The sequence below is a fragment of the Streptopelia decaocto genome (assembly GCF_964273445.1).
Source record: "Streptopelia decaocto genome assembly, chromosome: 2".
Classification (NCBI taxonomy): Eukaryota; Metazoa; Chordata; class Aves; order Columbiformes; family Columbidae; genus Streptopelia; species Streptopelia decaocto.
In genome coordinates this window covers 64,889,890-64,912,420 of record NC_138655.1, presented here as the reverse complement: position 1 = coordinate 64,912,420, position 22,531 = coordinate 64,889,890, and the positions used below count along the sequence as shown (strand labels likewise).

Here is a 22,531-nt window from a genome sequence, read left to right as displayed (position 1 = left end):
ACTTGATAATTCAGCTTCAAGAAGGTGAATCCCACAGCATAAGAAATGGGATAATGATGTTGTGCATCCTTCCTTGGTTACCAAAAGAACTTTTTGTCCATTTTAATTATTCGCTGTGTGTTTTTACAGCATTTTATGTGGTCACATACATTTTGAGGTCAAATGAAGAGATTTGGGTTAATCTGCTGACAAAGTTGAACAGTTCCAACTAGAAATTGGCCTGAATTGAAATGAATTTGACTGTGGAGAAGGCAGTGGCCAATCTGTTTTGCTGTTAAATGATCTCCTTGCCTGGCTGGAGACTTGTCTTACAACTTCACTATTATTCACCTGGCTGCTCTAGCTGTTTGCATAATAGCCCTACTTTTATAATTCTTCTTGCTTCATTTTTAGGCACTTCAGCTGTATGGAACTCACCATTTCAGATTGTACTCTGTTTATCATATTTGCATACTTAGAATACAGAGACCCTCTGATTATTGTACCTTTACTTCTATAACCTGACCCAGTCCTAGCAAAATAACTGGAAGTTCTTTGTCATAATGTAAAACTTATTCAGGCAATTTAGGCTCTCAAGGGTTTACAGTTGTTGGAGGAGACAAATCTATACATAAACACTGTCAGGCCTTCCTTGTTCTATAGTGTTTGTGTGTGGTATTTCCAGACTAATAATGCACCCTCAGGTCCTTCATATGGGACCTCTGGCTTTATCAGGCTTTTGAAGTGAGTATCTTGTCTGCTTAGGTGAATTACCTTAGTTGAGGTTTTGAAGATGAGTCATAGAGGACTCAATCAAATGTCCTAGATTTTATCTTCAAGGATAATCTGCAGGTTAGTTGCAGGTTGAACATCTTGCCTTGCATGCTAACAAAAAGCATGTCTCAGAGCTTGCCTGAGTTCAGTCTCCCAGTGGTCCTTCTGTGGTTCTGAAATAGGAAACTGCTCTATGCCTTTCCTCTATTGCACTATTATCTAGGGTACCCCAGAAATTTTAATTGAATAGAGGCCTGTGATTTTTCTCAGATAAGGAGACCCATTGGCTGCATTGGATTGTAGAATTTGTTACCACATAAAAAATAGAAGTGGTCAAACAGTCCTACTTAGCTGTGGTTGTATTAAATGCTAGTTGAATAAAAAGCTGCTTATGAACTGAAAATTAGTGCTTCTTTGCCACTTTTTCCCTCCTCTTTCTGACAACATACTGTTTTGTGTTACTCCTTTGAACATAAAATTCAATATTTTCACTATAATGCTTCAGTCCTATAAGTTATAAAGTTATTTTTTTAAGTCTCTTTATTCTTCATCCCTGAAGACTTCTGCAGGAATACAAAATCCGTAAGTTATGCGAATACTGACTGAAATTTGGAAGGTGGAGGGGAACTTGTAGTTCTTTCTTCCTTGCTGCATCCCACTCTTTCAGTGGGTTGGTTGATGCTGCAAGTGTCGTCACTGATTTGACTTTTTGCTATTAAAACTGGAAAAATATTTCCCATGAACATTTTCTCCCTCCATACTCCGCAGCTTCATCCCCTCCACCTGACACATCTGTAGACTACTGTAAGAAAACTAGTCTGTGTTACAGATGAAAGAACAAGGCATTACTGAATAACAGTTCAGGTTTAAATATGGAGAGGATGCCACCAACAGTCAGTAGAAGGAAGTGAAATGAAATAAAAAAGAGTTGTAGGTAGTTGCTTTTGTTCCTCAAAGGTAAAAGTTAAGAATGCTTAATGGCCCAGTATATTTCTTTGTAAGTCTGAAAAGCTAATTATTTGGTTTTTGCTTCTAGGTGAAACAATTGCACAGCTTACGGACGTGGCAAGCTTAGATCATCCGGAATCTGACAGCCACATAACAATCTTTACTGACAAAACGGGTGTGGTAAAAGCTGCAAGGCTGTTGCTTTCTTCGGTCACAAAGGTCCTGGTGTTAGCAGACAGAATTGTTATTAAGCAAATTATAACTTCCAGAAACAAGGTATTTGTAGCTCCTTTTTTGTTTTGCTTAACTGATACCTGGAGTAAATGCAAAAGAGTGTTTCCAAATTAAGTGGTATTTTCATTGTATCTCTTGGGAAGGTACAAAATAAAGAGGTAAAAATGAATGTCTTGCACATGTTCACCTATCAGATAGCTGAAAGGGGACAGGTGTACATCAAGGAGAATAAAATAAAAATTTTCAGTGACTTTCTACATTTTAAGTGACCTGTATTGCTCTGTTGACGTAGTATGCTGGAGAAGATGCTGTGTTACTGCTTATTTAAGTTTGCTGCAAGGTGGAAAGTGTGTCTGTCAGTAAAATGGACAATAAAAGCTTCCACTTGCTAAGGACAGGATGTTTGTATTGCCAAGATCAAGACAAGGAGTACATTATGAATGTGTCTAAGGCAAAAAGCTGTGAGGAACGCTTATAAAAGTCTGTGCTAGTGATGTGAGGCTTACAGATTGAAAGTGTTTTGTGCAGTTTAACTTATGTCTTGAAACTTAGTTTGAAACTACTTAGTTGATTTAAATAATGTATGAAGACACATTTAACCTCAGATGTACTGCAGTGTCTTGGCTGTAGGATATTCTTTCTTTTTTCTTCTCCCCTGATGTGCTAGAACAAAATTAGAAAAACCTCACGTTTGAAAAATGAGAGCCTGATGGGACCTGGGTTTTTCCATTAATTTTCAACTCATAATCCAGAGTGGAGCCCGTCTTTCCTCTCTTGACTCCTCATTGTTTCTTTCTTCCTTTGCTTTCCAGACATGCTGGTCTCTCTTTTGCAGGTTTGAGATCCAAGGCACTTATTTGAGTCTAGGATTCAAAAACTATGGCAATACCTGCTTCAGTCTGGCTTTAGACTTAGCAGCACTCATTTGTGGTCTTAGTGCTGTTCTCCCAGTGCTTGGTGAAGGTGGCAGCAGTTTTATTAATATTAGTTTGCTGAAGTCACTTGCAGCTTTGGTCTTCTCTTGTACTGAGGATCAGAATGGTACGTTTAATACCTTTTGCTGCCTTTTTTGAGCTTTTCTTCTGCCCTTGCCTGCAGCCATGCAGTGATCTGAATTAATTTACCTTTCTAAAAGTGGCTGGTGTTAACATAGATTTAGGCTACAGAGCAACTGCGCAAGTGCTTGTAGCAGAAAGGGTTAAGGAGGGATATATCCTTTCAGCAGCAGGGCATGGTTTATGATAGTTTTAAATAAATATGAAAATATTGTCATATATACAGTGATATGAACATAGTAAGTGTAGGCACAGGATTTAATTTTGAAGGTATTTAAATGAACTCTGATTTACCAGAGTAAGTGTGTCTGACTCCCAATTGCCATAGTCACCACAGTGTTTGTGGTCTTTTGGGTTTTATTGCTTTCTCCTTTCTACCCCTAGGCTACGTGTGCTTGAGAATGTCTGTTCTGTTTGTGTTACCAGTACAACAACTTGCATCTCTCAGACCAAATTAAACAAATGATGGTATCTTATACAGGCAGTACTTTGATATTTATAGAGTACATTCCTGAAAACTGTGTCAGACACTGGTGTGATGGATAGAAAAGCAGTTCTTTCTCTAAGGAATATTTTGGTAGAGTTATGATGTGGGCACACAAATACTCAGAGACAGTGTAGTATAACACGGCATAGAGGATGGAAAGGCAGGAGCAGTATCATCAGTACTGCCAGCTGGAGCAGTTTTTTGGAGGGGGTCACTTTTCCAGAAGATATCAGCTGCATCTTACAGACTGAATGCCCAGTGTTAAACTTTTAGTGCCAGTTTGCTTGCTGCCTCTTTCTGAATGCCTTAATTTTCATTATCATCATCATCTTCCTCAAGTGAAACAAGAGTAGTTAAGTCAACCAAGGACCAAGAACAGAGAAACAGCTTAGTGGGTGGACATCCAGTCTCATAGACTGATAAAGTGATTGAGATCTTCTGGAACGGTAATCTGCTCCAGCACCCAGCCTCTGGTTGATGATCCCACTGATCCTGTTCCTGCTTCTGCGTCCTTTGTGTCATATATACCGTGCCTGTAGTCTTAGTTTGTGTGCATTTCTTACATCCAGGCCTACGTCTTTCCAACCTTACAAAATTTGTTTCACTGTCCATCCGACTTAGTCACTGCATCAGTGAGCTTAACATCTCGCTCTGCTTACTGGCATCAGTCAGGTTAGGAGTGTCAGACCAAGGAATTGGGAAGTGACAGGTAGTGGGGGTGTTGCTGCACTGTGCACATTGGCTCAAAATATGGATATGCCCCCAAGTGATGTCAGCCTACAACCGCTGGCTGAAAGGTGACATTCATAGTGCTGCAGTAGCTTTGTGATACTAATTTAGATATTAAGAGGAACTTCAAGCCTTTTTTGATACATAATTTTAACTTTATATTTTAAAATGTATATTTTAATTACTATCCGTGTGTTTCATGTTGAAGAAAGTTTAAAATGGAAAATTACGAACACATCACAGGTATTTGGCATTTTAACAGCTTCTTGAATAAGCTTTAGGCATATTTAAAGCTGTCTATACAGCTTCTCCCTGTATGTATTACTAGTTTATTGGAATGTCAGCTCTACCTGGAATGTCTAGAATTGTTAACTGTAATGGAAATGCATGTGCTTTCACTGGAATTTTTACTTGACAAGAGCTCTGTCAATACAGCAACACTCGCTTTAGGGTAACTGTAACAGAGTTGCTTGCAACCAGGACCATACTCATGTAGTACTATACTTGCTGAAACTAAGAATGATTGAACATAATTGCTATTATTTTTGTATCCATTTTTAGAAGAGAAAGTTGAACCTTAACTTCTGTGTTTTCTCCTTTCTCCACATTTACTTTTCTGTATCTTTACTTTCCCAGTCCTGTTGTTCTCTGCTTCTTCTGCATTTGTACTATTTTCACATCTTCATCTTTGTGCAGCTTCCTTCCAAATCCTTTCTACCTCAGCCTTGCTTGTGCATCAACACCTAAATCACAAAAATGATGGTTTCTGCAGCCATGGTGGAGCTGGCTGCACAACATGAGATGCTCAGACTGATACTGTGGTCCAGTATTGCATGATAAAGCAGTATGTTCCACTGCACTCGCAGGTTTTAGTTGAACATTTGCATTATGTAGATTGGGATGGAGGGGCCACTCTATTACAAAAGAATGGGTGCTTCTAGAAAGGTTCTCCTGGGTTGCAGAGAATGAGTAGTTTGTCATAATCAGGTATGCAGACTGCTTTTTTTAGTTGGGGGAAGATATTTTTGGCATAGGAAAAGAAATAGAAGTTGAAGTTTCTCCCTTTCAAGTACAGTTTGTTAAATTTTCATGCAGTATCTTATCTCCAGTGTGAAACACAATAAAGAACTGCTTTGATTGTCTTTCTTTCTGAAGACATTTAGTGGATTTGAAAGGTAGTTTTGGGTTTAGCAACTAGACCTCTAACCTGAAAAACCCTAATGTTAATCTCTGTTATAAACTGTGCTGTAGTGACTCCAGCAGGATAGCTTCAGTGATTTATAAGCTATATAATAACTTCTTCTGAGTGTTGTAAAAAATGCTGATTTCACATGCTTTTGTGTATCTTGAGTAAGACCAAGATAAAACTTGGGTTCAGTTTGTTCTTTGTTTTATATAGAGCTAATAAAAATCTTCAGAGTTAAAATTGTTATGATATTGTTGGAGTATAAAACTATGTGTTAATTTCTAACTTATTTGTTTTCTTTTGTGCAACTGTGGTTTTAAAGTTTGAAAGTTCTGCATCTGAAATTGAACTTTAAAACTCAGACTTACAACATAGGGCTATAATCTGTATATTAATTTCAGGTACTTATGTTTTTAAATTTAATGTGACAGTAACATTTTTCCTAAATCTGGAAAACAAATCCTGTAATGCTGTTACTCTTGGTACTGGGAAAAGTGAAGAAAATGCTTTTTTGAGACTTGACAAGAAATGACTTATTCTTAATGAAGCATGATTATTAATTTAGACTTGATTTCCAGCTGTTATGTTATTAATGCTTAAATAGTAACAAAATTTTAAACCACGTGATTTAGAAGTGTCTGCTAATAATAGTATTCCTAGTTTAGTAATAATGTTTTCTGTTTAGTATCTTGATAATCTACAGTATTGTCCTCTATCTTGCAGGTTCTTGCAACAATGGAACAACTAGAAAAAGTCAGTAGTTTCCAGGAGTTTGTACAAATATTCAGCCAGTTTGGAAATGAAATGGTAGAGTTTGCCCATTTAACTGGAGATCGGCAAAATGTAAGCATTAACAAAAAGCTGTGAGAGATGTTGTAAGGTATCATTTTCGTCTGATTCGCTGGACTATTTGCGTTCTTCTTGGATGATTAATTTTGACAGAACAATTGCTGGTGTCCTATCTCTGAAACCTAACTTTTTCTCCTTGCTCCACTCAAAGCACATCGTTTGATTTTAAAGCTCAGCCTGAGAAATACCACTGCATTGTTTGATCCATGTATCTTCCAGAAGCCTGGGTGCATGGTCTTTGAGATGTCCTTTTGCTTCAGTCACCGTCTTTGGGCTCTAACTTTTCTGGCTTATTACTCTAGTAGAGAATTTGTCTGTTATTACTTGACAGGAACATTTGATGTTTGCATACAGTGAAGGGATTTGAAAGCAGAGTAATTATTTTAGAGAACTCCAAACATGCAATCTTTAGATCCTAATAAAGCTTTTGTTTGCATCATTATTATTATTGTTATTATTATTATTATTATTATTATTATGGAATATTTTTCTAGGGTTAGGTCAAAACTTTCTATGTTGGGATAATGTTTTTTTTACTTCTCACATGCAATTGCTCTTTCAAAGCCTTTCATTCACTCAGGAAGCTTTTTGCTGCTACTTCTATGTAAAGAAAAGGTTCATTGAAAATTAAGACTTCTGCTGTGAGCTGTAGTTCTTTCCCCTTGGCAATCAAATCTATTCAGAACTGGACCAGGGTCTGATATAGAGTCCCTAATATCCAGCAAAATTCAGAATTCAATCTGTGTAAACAATTGGCCAACCTCATGTATATAGAGGCATTTTTTGTGATATGGCACAGCATCCTTCATATAAAATGTTAGAGAACTCTGCTGAAAACACAGCCCACACTCCTTTTACTGTTGATGTGTTCTGAGTTTGCTAAGCGCATGCTCTGTAGCAAAGAACCACTTCTGGGAAAACTACATATAATTAGAGGAAATACTTCCTTGGAAATCAATTATCTTTATTTTACCCTGAAATATTCATAGCAGTTGTTCCTTGGAAAGAGAAAAGTGATCACTAGTAAGTGATATTCTTTTCAGCTGTTTCTAGTTTTCAACGTTAACTGGTCCTTGGCTCTCCTCTCCTTGCCTACTTTGACACTCTTGGAAAAAGTGTTTCATTAGTACTTTTTAAATTGTGTCAAAACTTTCTTGATATTCTCGTTTTATGGTGTGTAGGCTGCTCTGTGGAATTGTTAGATTTATTGGGAGGAAACATCCTCAAGGTATTTTTCCTTAGTATATTTATAATAAGTATGCCAGAAACTCTTGAGTGTGGACATATTTATCAGAATTTCAGAAACGAGCTGTGGTGGGGTTTTTTGTTGTTTTGGTTTTTGGGGGGGCGAGGGGGGCTTGTTTTGGTTTTTAATATGGTGATCTGGATCTTAAAGATTTTCTGTAGTTGCTAAATGAGATTTTATAGCAATGTCAAAAGGGACTGCTGCAGTGATTTATCTTCTTTTTTTTTGTTTTAATTGCTAATCTAGAACAGTTTAGGATTAATTGCATTCTGTAAACTGTTCCCTTTTCAGATGGTCCCATTCAGTTGCCTCAAACAGCACTCAGCTATCTTTGGTAGCACTGAAAAGATCTTAGTTGTAGCTTTGCAAATTCTTCATCTTGTTAGACTGTCCTACATATTGAGGGATTAATGTCTTGTCGTCTTCTTTGCCTCCCTCCACTCCCAGTTTGGACTCTACATTTTTCCTTTTTCATGAACTTTTCTGAGGGTATAGTTCAGTTTTGCAGGTGTATCTCTCTCTCTCTCTGGAGAGTTCTGGAGAAGTTCCTGCCTTTCTACAGAGGAATTGCTTTTCTAGCCTATTAAAACTTTGTTTGATACTGGGATATATTAAGTATAACACTCAAGTAGACAAAAGATATATTTCCTTCACTGCAGTACAACTAAAATCTGGTGTTCTCTGTCTCTGCTTTACCCTATCCTCATTTCAGAAAATATTCTCTAGTCAGCTATTATTTTCCTCTAATTTTTCTATTTTATGACTAATGCTTATGATAAAGATGGGAAAATTAGTGACAGTTTATATAACATGCTCTATATTTCTGAGGTCTCCCTTCTTTGAAATCTGAATTGAATAGAGCCAAGAATAGGTGCATAAATTAAAATCAGTCTGAAAAGCAAGTTCTAGATCATGAGTTAGGCTGAAAATAGCAGTTGTCAGACATAAAGAAGCTTTCTTACAACCCATCCATCTGCAAGAGTTTCCGTTTTGCAGTCTCACTAGCAGTTAACATTTTAGGTACTGTGTAATGTTCAGGTAATTTTTTCTTTTGATGTTTAGGATTTGAAGGATGAGAAGAAAAAGGCTAGAATGGCAGCATCTAGGGCTGTTCTTGAGAAGTGCACCATGATGCTCCTGACTGCTTCAAAGGTGAGTGAGTGTGCACATTCTTACACAACTTGGGTAAATCACACAGGATGGCATCTGGCGGGATAGTTGACTCTTCTTTCTCAGCCCCACCTTAAACTTCATGCTAAAGAAGGGTGTAAAATCTTCATATTCTCAGTAATGCTATGAGTTCTACTTCACACAATAGCAGTTTAACAAAAAGAAATTATTATATTCTGACGCATTTTATACACTTGCTTTAGGAAGCATTCATTTCACTATACTTCATAATACTTACTTTGCTTTCTTTAAAAAGACTTGTCTGAGGCATCCAGACTGTGAATCTGCTCGTATAAACAAGGATGGAGTTTTTCATCGGATGAGGTTAGCTTTGGAACAGGTAATAGAAATTGTAACTGACTCTAGACCAAATGGAGAAAACGAAATGCCTCCCATCAGCATATATTCTGGCATCAAAGAATTCAAGGTAAGAATAGAGATAGTGTTGTTTTCTACAGCCTAATAAATTACCTCAAGACTAGAATTTTGAAAAAAAATATTTTTAACACTGCACACAAAAATATTCATTCTAACATTTAAAGGAGCAAATTGTGATTCAAAGGAAATGTTATGAACTGTAATTTTATCTTGTAGCTCACTCTATATTTCCCGATAAAGGGTTTTCTAAATTTCATACTCAGTTAAGAACAGTTAATGAACAACTATGTCTCATTTCTTTGGAGGCTGTCACTTTTATTTTTTAATATATATTATTATTTATTTATCTATCTTCTCTTCCCCCCTTAAAATTTGGTTGAAATTTTTCCAAAGTGCCTCAAAGTATTCTATTTGCTACATGTACATTTTTAGAAAAACACTCAAAATGGATGGTATGGATGTTGAAAAACTTGTAAAGATCAAACAAAATCTGAATGCACGATTAATTTATGAAATTTAACTGAACTTAAAAGCTTGTAATTGACAGCATGAGAACAGTAACGTATTTGCTGTTACTTCTGATGAGTGGCCAGTAATTTGCTGATGGTGTTATTACATTTAAAAAAAATTCCTAGAGCCTAAACTGGATGTCTGGATACAAGCAAGTTGTTGGATGACTTTGAAAATAAGTGAATAATAAAAAAAAAAACACTGAGAGAAAAATAAAACGTAAAATGATGCATCTGCTCTCTTTTCTGCAGTTGCATCACAACTGTATAATCACAAACTCTGAAGGAACTGCTGTGTTTCTTTTTCAGAATAAGGTGGAGGGTCTTCGTGAGAATCTTTATTTTCTATCAAAAGAGAACCTTTCAACAATGCTGGAAGTTATCCTGGAACATACGGAGGACTTCACAGACTCTGCCTATACCAGTCATGAGCACAGAGAACACATTTTGGAGCTGTCTAAACAGGCTAAAATGGAACTAGAGCAGCTGGTTTCAGTGTGGATGCAAGCTGTAAGAGCTTTTTAAGCAAAGTAAATCTTTTCACCTCTACTTTGGGAAGAAATTGTTAATGCAGTGTTTCTTCTGGTCTAGGAAGAGAGAACTGCCTGTATTCCCCACAGTGAGAGGTGATGAAGGAAGCCAGAGTTTGTTCTGTGCTTCTGCAGCTTCAATATGTTCTGTCCTCCCCCTGCCCCAATGGTATTGATTGCTTCATTGATTCTTTGATGGCTAAATTAGGCTACTAGTGGCAGTAGCCTAATTTTAACAAAGCTCTAAGTGGAAACAAGGAGGCGAATAGAAGTATCATTGCATAGGGTTAAAGAGTTACATCTTTTGGTTAAGTAGTTCAGAGACTTCGATTGTCTTGATCCCATGGCAGTGACCACAATTTATGTTTCTTTGTTTTCAACAGAATATTGAAAACACTTAAACACTGAAAAGGGAAATATTCTAAAAAAATGTGAAGAGAGAAAAGAGCCACTAAGACTTACAGGGAATTTTGTTTGTCCTTTTCACAAGATTCAAATGATCCAATTTTCCTTTTTAGAGAAGAAGCACATTAAGCCTCCCTCTGTCATTTGTCTTATATTTTTCCTTGAAGATGATAGAAGATACATGCAAAAGGGGGAGGAAAAGCAGAGATAGAAAATAGTGTCTGTTTCTGATGCTGACTTGCTTTCAGTCTTGTTCCTGGGGAAATGTATAGCACTAAATCTCATTAACACTCTGAAATATGGCAGATGTATGCTAGTATAGAATACTTCCTTAACTGAGTTTATTATGACACTGCTTTTTTGTTCCTTTTCTTTCTTTGAATCAGATGCTGCAGTCAGGTGTTCTTAATGTAGTAGTGCAGTTTGAAGAGCATATGTATCATATTCATAATACAGACTGTTGTTTTTACAACGAAGACACATATATAGAATATTAATTGCACATAATCCCCTAACTAAAGGAAAGTAAACCTCTGTTTAGCTTGGTGTTTGTGGTTAGCCCTTGGAAGGCAGCTGTGTAACCACCACTCAGCAACAGCTAATGCATCGCCATGTTATCAACACTTTCTGTCGTAAATCCAAGATACTATGGAGAAAATCAATTGCCAGCCAAAACCAGTACACTTTGGCATTTCTAAGCTCTGTTATTGGTGGAAAAATGATCACCTCTAAATAATTTATTATACATGCTACATTTCAAGTGATAGAAATGAGAGCCTGGCACAAGACTTTGCATATATATGATCCATGAAAATACTTGGGCATGTACATGTATGCTTATGCATTACGTGTTTTCATTAATAAATAACCCAGCCTATCTGTGACTGAAGACACAATAAGCAGATAAAATAGCACCAGCTTGCTAGGTGCTGTTTGTAGAAGTGGGAACTCTGTCTTGAAGCTGCCTCAACAAAATGTTGTTAGCTGCTGTACTTGTTTAAATTAGACAATGATCTAAAGTCTTACAAAGATGCTTTAAGTAACTTTTTTGTAATTCAATATAGAATAGTTGGTATAACATTTTAGGTACCGCTTTATTTTAAAATAATATTTATATTTCAAAAAACCCTGAACTGTTTCTCTACTTTAGGTTGTTTAGACAGAAGATTTTTTGAAGTTGTAAAGCTTAAGAAAACTCTTTTCCTGAAAAAAGCTCAGTGAGGTTCAGAAATAAATTCCTGGTGAACAGAAGCAGTCAATTAGCTTGCATCACTATTGTTTTTAGGTTTGATTTGGTGATAAATGTTTGTATAAAATAATTTTTCGAATAAAATATGCTCAGGATGTGCAAATGAAAACATTACATCTAGAAAGAAAAGGCTGTCTGCTAAAGCAACTTGAAGTAATGCACATGATGTGAAGGTGGGATTTGCTGGAGTTCTTGTGTAATGTTCTGTTGGTTGCTTTCTTTGACTTGTAGCAAAACCAGAAGACAAAGGATCTCATGGAAGACTTGGAAGTAGCCATTTTAAAAACATGCCAGTGCATGAATGAACTTAAAAGAGAGGTGAGTCTAGTTTAAGCAAGCATCAACTGAATAAAAGCTTGATTTTTTTCCTTGTTCAATGTGAAGTTGTAAAATAAGATCCTGTACCCAAAGAAAGCTAGAATCTGTTTATAAACAAGAATACCGTAATCAGATTTACATTAGGGAGCTTGCATGCACTCATCTTCTTTGTCTTTACTTAGAATTTGTCAGAAATCTGTTAGCTACATAGGCTCTTTGCTAACTTGACAACAATAAGACAGACAAGTGTTTGGAAATAAGTACTATGTATATAATCATTACTTTAAATGAAAAGGCTAAACTTTCATTGTGGATGCATGCATCACTGTTTTAAATACTTGGGTATTTTTCTAAACAGTTGGCAGCTGTATATGTGTTTGTAAATCTTTCTTTTCCTAAATGCAAGTATGCTGGGTGTCACCTGAAATACACACATGAGGTAGCTGCCTCACTTAGTACATGGGATGGACTGCACTTGCCAGGTAGGGTCCTTCACCCCACACTATTATTGGATAACGTTGGTGGCTTGTCTCTTCCACAGATTTGAGCCAAGTACAGAATTACTGGTTTCTGACAGCTTCTGAAATACTTACAAAGCATTCAGATGTCTTCTCAACCACTTCATATTATTGTTCCTTTAAGCAAATGGAGAAATGAAACTGAGAACAGTGAGGGTTTCAATACTAGGTTATAGAGAAATGCAAAGATATTAGACAAGTATGGTGAACTTTCTTAGATTGAGGTCTCTGCTGCTGTAACTGGAAAACCTCAAGTGCTCAAAAATCATGCTGCGTATTTTTTAATAGAGGCAAAACCATAGAATCATTTAGGTTTGAGATCATAGAGTCCAACTGCAAACCCAGCATGGCCAAATCCACTGCTAAACCATGTCCCTAAGTGCCCCTAGACATCTTTTAAACCCCTCCACGGATGGTGACTCCATCATTTCCCTGGGCAGCCTGTTCCAATGCCTGGCAACACTTCTGTGAAGAAATTTTTCCTAATATCCAATCTAAACCTCCCCTGGCACAACTTGAGGCCATTTCCTCTTGTCCTATCACTTGCTACTTGGGAGAAGAGACCAACCCCCTCCATGCTACAACCTCTTTTCAGGTAGTTGTAGACAGCGATCGGGTCTCCCCTCAGCCTCCTTTTCTCCAGGCTAAACAGCCCCAGTTCCCTCAGCTGCTCCTCATCAGACTTTCATCTTCCTGATTGTAATTCCTACAGCTGTCCTGAATATTTGAATAGTGCTTTGCACTTATTTCAGTTGCAGTTAAGTGCTTTGTGCTTCTGCTCTCAGGCAGTGTGTTGGGCTCCCAGAAAATAGAGGGTACATAATTTGTGTACTTTAAGAGTTTTTTCTTTAGTCACCATTATGTAGGAAGTTGGTAGCAGAGCTTTTCCAGAGTGACATTCAGCTGCTTTAACTGTAAGAGCATCCTTTTTGAGTAACATTGCTCCCATGTGCTGAATGAGGAGGAAGGGTTCCCAGTCAAATTAGTATGTGACTATGTAATTGCAGTATCATAAAGCCAGAGGCAGCTGGAATATAGTATGTGAAAGAAATCATTAATATCTCTGTTTTCTTGCAGCTCCATAAATGTAAATCTTGCCATGTTGTCCTGCCCACAGGTTTCTATTTATGAAAATGATGTGCAACAAAGACTACACATTTACCACAAAGTTATAGAATTTTGTCAGGTGACAATAATAGAAAATTACCTTCTGTAAACCAGCTAACAAAAGTGGCATATAATACAAAATAGTGAATTGTCTGTGCCCTGTGATGTTGCTCCATGTTAAAAGCAATGCAGGTGAAAATGTAGCACGCTGGTTCAGAAATTGTAGAGCAAATAGAGTGGGTTTGGATTTCTAAACTAACAAGTCCTAAGTTCTGTAGGACTTGCTTTGGTGACCTGCAGAGTATAAAAGCTTGCTTAGTGACTTTTTAAAAATGCACAGCATGAATTTTACTTAGAAGACCTAATTTAGAGTATTATGTCATTTTACTTGTTCGTTGTGTAGTTGGCTTGGGTCATTGGGTTGAGTTGGGTTCTGTGCATGGCTGAGAAGGATGGTCCTGTCAGTCTGACTCATGGTACTGCAGTCTATCAGTCACTCTTGGTGAAATTTAAGTATTGTGACTCTAATTAAAATGTTTTTGAGAGCCTGGGTGGCTGAGAACACGCTACAGTCTTGTTAAAAGTAGCAGTTTCCCCTCTCTGTCATTTTGTGGAAGAAACGAGAGGTATGTTCCTTCCTTGAGAACATTTTCCGCTAATGATCAGAGACAGCTTCAAGTAGAAGTGAATTTCTAATGAAAAGGTAATCTCTACATAGCCTATATATTAATGAGAATTGCCAGTTTTACTACTCCAATATTACAAGCCTCGCAGATATCCTTTCTTCAGAGCTGACTTAATTTCTGAGATCAGTGGTTTGTGCAAATTTTTAATGGCATGCAAGCAATGCTATATAAATAGTTTGCTACATGTTGTCATAGCTTTTTTTGCTTTTTCTAAAAAACAGTAGCAGCAGGTTTTGAGGCAACAATTGAAGTTTCTTGCACAAAATTAAAAACAAAACACCCCCCCCCCCCCCTTAATTCTGAACTGCACAAGAAGTGCTGCCAGGGGATGGTGGGGAAATAGATAAAGTCAGGAGGAAAAAAAAAAAAAAAACCATATAATAAACATTGTTTTCCTTATGGAATCAAGGCCCACCAGTGTCACAATTTCAAAATCATTGCGTTCATAAGAACTTGAAAAATAACTTTCTTCTTGAATAACCAAGTTTGTTGTATATTCAATGCAGACCTGCAAAGCGAGCATAATATTACAGTCTTGTGAGCATAAGGAAAACAGAGCATCAGAATGGTCTGCTACTTTAAAAGAGATTGGTGGTTTGGTCTTACCTGTATTTTTAAGTGGGGCAAATTATAGGGCATGGGTAAACCTACTTTGATGATAGTCTCTAGAACTAGCAGCAGTTTCTGATAGCTGTTGTCTAGCAGAGTCCTGCACAGCACAATTTCAGCAGATCTGTGGGTCTGAAAGCATGTTGGGATTTAGGGATGTGTTTCAAGGGGAAGCTTCTCCTTGTTTGGGAGCGTAGGGAGTGTTTGAGACCTCTCCGGTATCCATCTCTTGCTTCCGTCTCCTTGCAGAAAAGATGGGTTTTGCTTTTCTAAGGCTCTGCAACAAGCTGATAAATGCAAGTTTTCCTTTGCATCACTGGCAATACAATTTATTAATAAGAATTTAGTTTCTAATGTATTAGAAACTCAGATGCTGTGTGGCTTCAGTCTGATTCTTTTAATGTGTTTCCTTCACAAGAAGTGAAGTGGCCATTGTGCTGTGCTTATGCTGAACTTCGTGCCCCACAAAATGATGCATCTGTTTTTTTCCCAGCTGTTACATTATCAGAAAGCAGCAATGTGATAACTTCATGTTCTGATTTTACCCAGCTGCTCATTTGTTTCTCTTTGTATTTGGTTGTGGTTTGTGGTTTATTTTTTGGTAGAGTTTTTTGTTGTTCTTTTTAATGCAGTGGATTTCATCTTTGTACTTTCAGTTATAATTGAAGAATTAAAGCCCCAGATAATATGCAGGCTGTATATGATCTTTCATGGCAGTAATTTTTTTGCTCCTTGGGAAAAACAGTCTGTCTCTTAGGGTTATGTGACTTAGTACTGGGTGCATTTTTTTTCCTTCCAAGGTTTATCTCTCCTTTTTCTTTTAATGCTACTCAAGGTCCATAGTGCAGCAACATCTCTGGCAGCAGATCTGTTAAAATACCATACAGATCACATGGTCCTCAAAGCATTAAAGATCACAGGAGTAGAAGGAAATCTTGAAGCTGTAGCAGAATATACTTGCAAGCTGTCAGAGCAGAAAGAACAACTTGTTGAGGTGAGTTCACAGCTACTTTCACTTTGTAAGGCACTTAAAAAATAAGTGGCCGGATTTGTCTTCATCTGTTCTTTAGGAAGGCTTTGGTCTGCTTTTTTGTAATTTTAATTTATTTGCTTGGTATAGTGTTGAATTTTGTATTGTTCCTGGTATGGTCTGATCTAGAGATGTCACTATGGCAAACAGCTGCAGAAGGGGTGTAGTGTCATACCAAATTCTCCCCCTGGATCTAGACTCAAACTCATTGTTTGACTCTGTGTTATCTATTTCCATATATCTGGGCTAAAATGTTAATTAAAAAAATAGGTTTCTGGATCCAAGAAAAGATAATAGCCTTTTTCTTTGAAGCCGTAGGCATCCAGCAACAGCTGAATCTGAAGATACATTTTAAGAATGCTGGAATGTAAGGTTAAGTTTCTTAATGCAATTAACTTGACTATTTTGAAGATCTTGTATAGTTTTTCTCAGTCAAGAGGGCCACTGAAAATCTTTTCTGCTTTGTGAAAAGCGGTATGTGTTTTGTGTACTAATACGTTCATTGTTTTGTGTGGTAGTATTCACACACGTGAACAAATAGGATTCCCAAGACTATTGCGAGATGATGGCTATTAGGATTACCTGTGGAGAGGATGTCTGCCTTGTGGTTCTCTCTTCTGACAGACAGATTTTGTTTTTTTTGATAATTAGGATTATTCAAGAGTGTGTGCATACATAGTTTTGCTTTGCTTTTACAAATTCTGTCACATACTGTGGTCTTAAGATGGAGCAGAAGTAACAGCACCATACAAAGATACATCTGGAACATGGTGATGCCAGAAGCTGTATTTGCATGGCATCCAGTAATCATTGATTCCTAAAAAACTGTGATATCATATGGGGCATGAAGATTCATTCCAGAAGTATGAATCCAGAAGCAACACCTTTGAACTTCTGCGACTGGCAAATCAGCATTGTGGATTTTTAATTTCGGCTTTAATATCCCCTTTTTCTGTGATTAATTTGTGTTCCAGTGAGACGCTGAGCATAACCATGAGGTTAAATAGTGTCTGTATGTGAGACCTTGTAGCATTTCTGATGATGGACAGTGCAGTTAGTTTCATATGTACTATCTCTGTCGTATAAGTTCTCATTTTGATCAGAAAACTTTGATGCTTCTCTCAGCCCAAAGCTGACTCTTAAACTTATTAAAAAAAAAAAAAAAAAAAAGGATTACTACATTTTGCTTACTGTGAAACAGAATTTCTTCCCGAAATTAATTGGATGCTGATTTGCTCAAAGATAATTCAGTCCCCTGGATGATGAAGACCTGAATTTTCCACATGGTTGCTAATTGCTGTTTTGATGAAGTCATTCATGCTACAATTTTTCCAAGTTCCATAGGTGTCCAATTACTTTCAGGTTTATTCAGCCATAACTATTTGCAATCGTTTTGTTTCTATTTATTTATTAATACTTTTATTTCTCTTGGTTATTTTCTACACATTCCAAGTCAGGATTTAGCCCAGTTCTTATTGTAAATGCTCCCTGAGAAACAACCAGCTGTGTGGTCCCCAATAAGTCTCTGAAAGGACTATCAGTAACTTTGTGTGTGTGTGTATTTGTGCATATGCACCTTTTCTCACTACTAACGAAAGCATATTTTTTAGCATTCTTTCCTCTTTAAATTTATACAAATATTTAGATGTGTCGCTTGTTGAGGCATGTTTCTGGAACTGAGCCCCTCGAGATTACTTGCATACATGCAGAAGATACCTTCCAGGTCACTGGCCCACAGGTATGCTTCGCTTTTATCTGGCCACTTTTACTGGAGATGAATAAATAAAAATTACTTGTATGAATTTTTTGGAGACCTAACGTTGAACTATTCAAAGCAGTTCTAAGAAAGAGTTACACTTTAATGTTCGGCAATAACTGAAAGAATGCACAAGGGGGACCATCAAGCCTGCACATGTCAGGCAAATATAATACGCTACAAAGACATAATAGTAGCAGTTTAATTTCATATTTTGCCTGTGAAGGCATTTATGAATTCACATGCAACACTTTTTACCAGGATTTCCAATAGCGAATTTTTTGTTCTCTGTCCAGATAATTTCTGCTGCGGAAACACTGGCATTACATCCATCTAGCAAGATTGCAAAAGAAAATCTTGAGGTGTTCTGTGAAGCCTGGGAGTCTCAATTGAGTGACATGTCTGTGTTGTTGAGAGAAATCAATGATGTGTTTGAAGGAAGAAGAGGTAAGAATGCTGTGTACAAATAGAAAAATGTAGTTTTCAAAAAATGTAGTCTAAGGATTTTGAGTGTGATTTAGGAAATAGTGTTTCCTAAAGAGTGCAGTAAACAGCTCCACATCCCGTATGGCAATGTGGTATCTTGGTGGCAATCCACAAATATATTGTTTTTGTATAGATGTCAAATTAGGGTGTTTATTGGATTTTTTTCAAAGAAAAACAGCCAAAAAATTTAAAGGCCTGATGGGTGTAAAATTAAGTGTGTTCAACTTTCTGCACTGTGATTAGTTCCAGTTAGTTAGTTCCAAATAGAACTGTTCAAAGGACACAAAAGTATTCGACACAGCTCTTTGCCAGCAGTGTCCAAATATTAGGACTGTAGGGCTTTCATCCCACCTTTTGGTTTTTCTCAGACATAACAGTTCATGACAATCAAGATATAACTTCAATTGTGTGACATGTTTAATTAATTTCCTGTATTTCTGGAAAAATATATATGCATATATTCTATACTGTCAGCTTGCCTTGTGTTCACTTCATAATGTAGTGAATGTAGTTATTTGATTTTTAAACTGCTGTCCTTTCTTCTGGATGGAATCTCTGACGACTCTGCACAATCTTGGGATATTTTCTCTGGTTGGTAAGTTTATTGGTATTTGTACAACATGTAGAAGAAAACCTTGGAATCTTAAGGAAAAAATAATCTGTGTTTACTTTTAGTATAGGGTAATTTACCTTAAAAATGGAAGCCATTTTGTTTTTTGTTTTTATCTAATTTTTTTTTTCAGATGATGTCTTTAGTGTAGCCTGTCATACTTCTTGTGGCTACATGTTTGTTTCAGTCTTTAAGGTATAATTGCATACAGCTAGAATGTAATATACAATAATGCTGAATGTCTTGTATTCTTAAGAAAATCACTCAGGTTTAAAAGTTTAGTTAAATACAGGGACTTCATTTATTTTGTATCTAAGATACAGAAAATGTAAATCCTTATTCAGGTTAGATGACACTTTATCAGTGATATAATATTTCATCTTGCTATTAACATGAGACCTTTTTTCCTTTTTAGAGTTTGTCAGTTTGATTTTCTGTACTTGATCAGGTTTTGTGGAAGCAGTTCTTTTCTGCCAGCTTTGTTGTGAGGGCCGTAAACAACCAACCACAGGGCAGTAAAATCTCGAATTGTTGCTGCTGGTTGCTAGATGAATGTGTGTCTGAGTCTAAAGACTTATAAAAAGAAAACATATCTTGAAATTCCGAGTGGGCTTACAGTAATTGTGTGTAGTGCTGGTTATTGGGAATTTGAGGCGTTTGAGAAATACCTGGTTGCTATCCTACTTGTTCTTCCACCTTGCTCTGGAATGCCATATAAAGATGTGTAGCAATCAGAGATCCTGTTTCTGGGACTCTTAACTTTCAGTGGTTTTTTTGTTTGTTTTGGGAGCCAAGGATATACTGACTTTCTCAAAACATAGCATTAAATTTTGTATAATGCAAGTTAAAATATGGTATTACTCTAGCATTAATGTGTTACAATAAATTTGGAGTTGACAGGGCTGATCATGCAGTTATCTGTTTTTTGTCATATTCATACAGCGGTCTAGCAGGGTTGAATGGTAAACTTTATTTATATATGTGTGTGTATACATGTATATATTCCTATATTTAAAAATAATAGGATGAGAATCATGCAGCCACAGCAAAGCATATACTTGGCTCTCCAAACAAATAGTTTTTGAAGCATTGCGACAAGATTCCCAGTCTCTCCTGTCCTCAGTAACTTTCTCTTGTGGCTTTTGGCAGCAGATAACAGATATTTTCCACAAGTGGTGCTTTCCAGTTTCTTTAAAGCACCATTTCCCAAGGCGACCCAATGTCATTGCTTGAAGGAGAGGAGAGAAGGGGTCGGTGTTGCTGAGCATGTCGGAGGCTGTGGCATGTGTGGGCCTGGGGGCAGCGGGGACATCTGCCCTGGTTTGGCACAGCCAGATGAGTCTGTTCTTGTCAGTGTCTCTTGTTTCCTCAGCCTTTCCTTCAGCACAAAGTGTTCTCATACCACTATTGGTAAGACAGTCATTGTGGCTTGTATTCTTCATATGGCCTTGGGTGCATTAGGTCTTGTATTGCCAAAATGATGCTTAGGGAATCAGGTCTCCATTTTCCTTGTCTCATGGCCCAACTGAGTAAGGGATTTCTCTCTGAGTGTGGATTATTTCATGTTAACTGTCAGTGATCTCCTTAGAAATAATTTGGTCTCTTATATCCACCCCATCTTCTATAACGTATTCCTTTGTATTGTGGGCTAATCTTTTTTGTTTGCTTGTTTTCTCTTGTTGGACTTCAGAGGGACCCTTGTCAAAAAAAAAGGGGAAAAAAAATCTCATACAGATACCCCCACCTTTTTGCTTCCAGAAAATACCCTGAAGTTACCTTGCCACTTTCAACATTTTTTTCTCCTAGAAAACACTACTGATGACCCAATAAATAAATAAAAATATTTGCTTGTGAAGAGACTATGAGTGGCACTCCACAAAACTTTTGCCTCCAAACATAAAGAAGTTTCACAATATTTTATAAGATTTTATTCTGCTCGTAACTCATGATACTTGTCTTAAGGTTGGTAAAAGTGTCTTTATTTTACGGACTAAAATGTAACAAGTGCTTTATTCTTAGTAGAATTGTGATTGTGTGTAACAAAAGATAGAATTACAGTAAGAAGGTATATTTTTTTTCCCCTCAGTTTAAAAGCTTGTATTTTTGTACTACTAATTTAAATGTTTGGCTTTGTTAAAGAGTTCAGAATACAGCTTAAGAGGTAAAACTTGAATGGTGACTAAATGTGCTGGACACATCTAATAAAATAGGCATTTTTCTGATTATACTACCTTCATATTGTTTATACTTATTATTTTTTAGGAGCAATTGCATAACTCCTTATCCAGTGTTTCTTTTATATCAACAAATTAGATATTTATCATACAGAGGCTAAAAACTTGCTTGGGTAGAAAGCCAAATTTGGCTTGGAAATGAAGCAATATTTTACTCAATTTTAATGTAATCGCACCAGATCATGCCCAAATGGAAATCGGCTTGTCTTGGGGAGGGGGGCTCACACACCCGTGGGGCTGGGGGAGGTCGGTGAGCACACCAGAGCACATAACCCTGACATGTATTTTGAAAATGTCTCTGTGTTGCGCAGAACTGTACAGTGAGGGAGAGCTGGACTTCTTTTGCTTAATGCTAAACCACTATTTAATCCAACAGTGAGGAGGCCCATTCTGCACCATGCTGGGCTTTGAAATGTTGGGTGGGAGATGTGGGGCAGCTGCTGGAGTGATTGTCCCGCTCTGCTCTGCACTGGTGCGGCCTCACCTGGAGCACTGTGTGCAGCTCTGGGCTACACAGGATAAAAAAAGATATACATCTAATGGAGAGTGTCCAGAAGAGGGCTATGAAGTTGGTGAAGGGTTTGGAAGGGAAGCTATACAAGAAGCAGCTAAAGTCACTTGGTTTGTTCAGCCTGGAGAAGAGGAGACCTCATGGCAGCTACACGTTCCTCACAAGGGGAGGAGGAGGGGCAAGCACTGAGCTCTTCTCTCTGGTGACCAGTGACAGGACCCGAGGGAATGTCAGGAAGATGTGCCAGGGGAGGTTCAGGTTGGACATGAGGAAAAGGTTCTTCCCCCAGAGGGTGGTGGAGCACTGGAACAGGCTCCCCAGGGAGGTGTCACGGCCCCAAGTCTGACAGTGTTCAAGAAGAGACTGGACAATGCCCTCAGACACATGGTGTGAACTGTGGGGTTGTCACATGCAGGGACAGGAGCTGGACTCCATGACCCTTGTGGGTCCCTTCCAACTCGGGACATTCTATGATTCTGTGCTCTCCACGGACTGCAGGGAGCTGAGAAGGACTAGTTTAAGAGTGATACTTAACTCGGAGGCTCTTGCACTTTGAGATGATCACCTAATGAGTGTACTTTTCATTGATCCAATCTGTCAGGAGTTAGCCAATCTCTTTTTTTTCCTTCGAACTTTTTGTTTTTAACATGTTTGGGAAGAACGTGAATAGTCCTCTGTTTGCTCCCTTGTATTTTGATCAGAAATATTAGAATGATTTATGAAGATAACCTTTTCTATCCTCTTCTTCTGTTTTGTCCCCTTGCCTTGCGAGGAGTTAAATGACTATGAGAATTTGGAAGGGACATAGTTGATGAACAGGGGAAACAGACCAGAATTTCAGAATTAAGAGATTAAAGTTGTAGAAAGAAGGGTGAAGCAGGGATGCAGCTGTCCTAGTCTCAGATAAGGACAGAGATAAAAAACGGGCTTTAGAAGTT

The 22,531-nt window shown here is 37.5% G+C and overlaps 1 protein-coding gene across 1 annotated transcript in view; it reads left to right on the top strand.

Moving 5' to 3' along the window:
- The window catches only part of CTNNAL1 (catenin alpha like 1), a 57,067-nt gene that overhangs the window by 25,210 nt on the left and 9,326 nt on the right, over positions 1-22,531 (top strand). Inside the window, exons 3-11 of the mRNA XM_082046386.1 lie at positions 1,790-1,977; positions 6,116-6,235; positions 8,550-8,639; positions 8,914-9,084; positions 9,854-10,054; positions 11,960-12,046; positions 15,802-15,960; positions 17,642-17,734; positions 18,049-18,199. Coding sequence (XP_081902512.1) covers positions 1,790-1,977; positions 6,116-6,235; positions 8,550-8,639; positions 8,914-9,084; positions 9,854-10,054; positions 11,960-12,046; positions 15,802-15,960; positions 17,642-17,734; positions 18,049-18,199 — 1,260 coding nt within the window. The remainder of the gene's footprint in view (positions 1-1,789; positions 1,978-6,115; positions 6,236-8,549; positions 8,640-8,913; positions 9,085-9,853; positions 10,055-11,959; positions 12,047-15,801; positions 15,961-17,641; positions 17,735-18,048; positions 18,200-22,531) is intronic.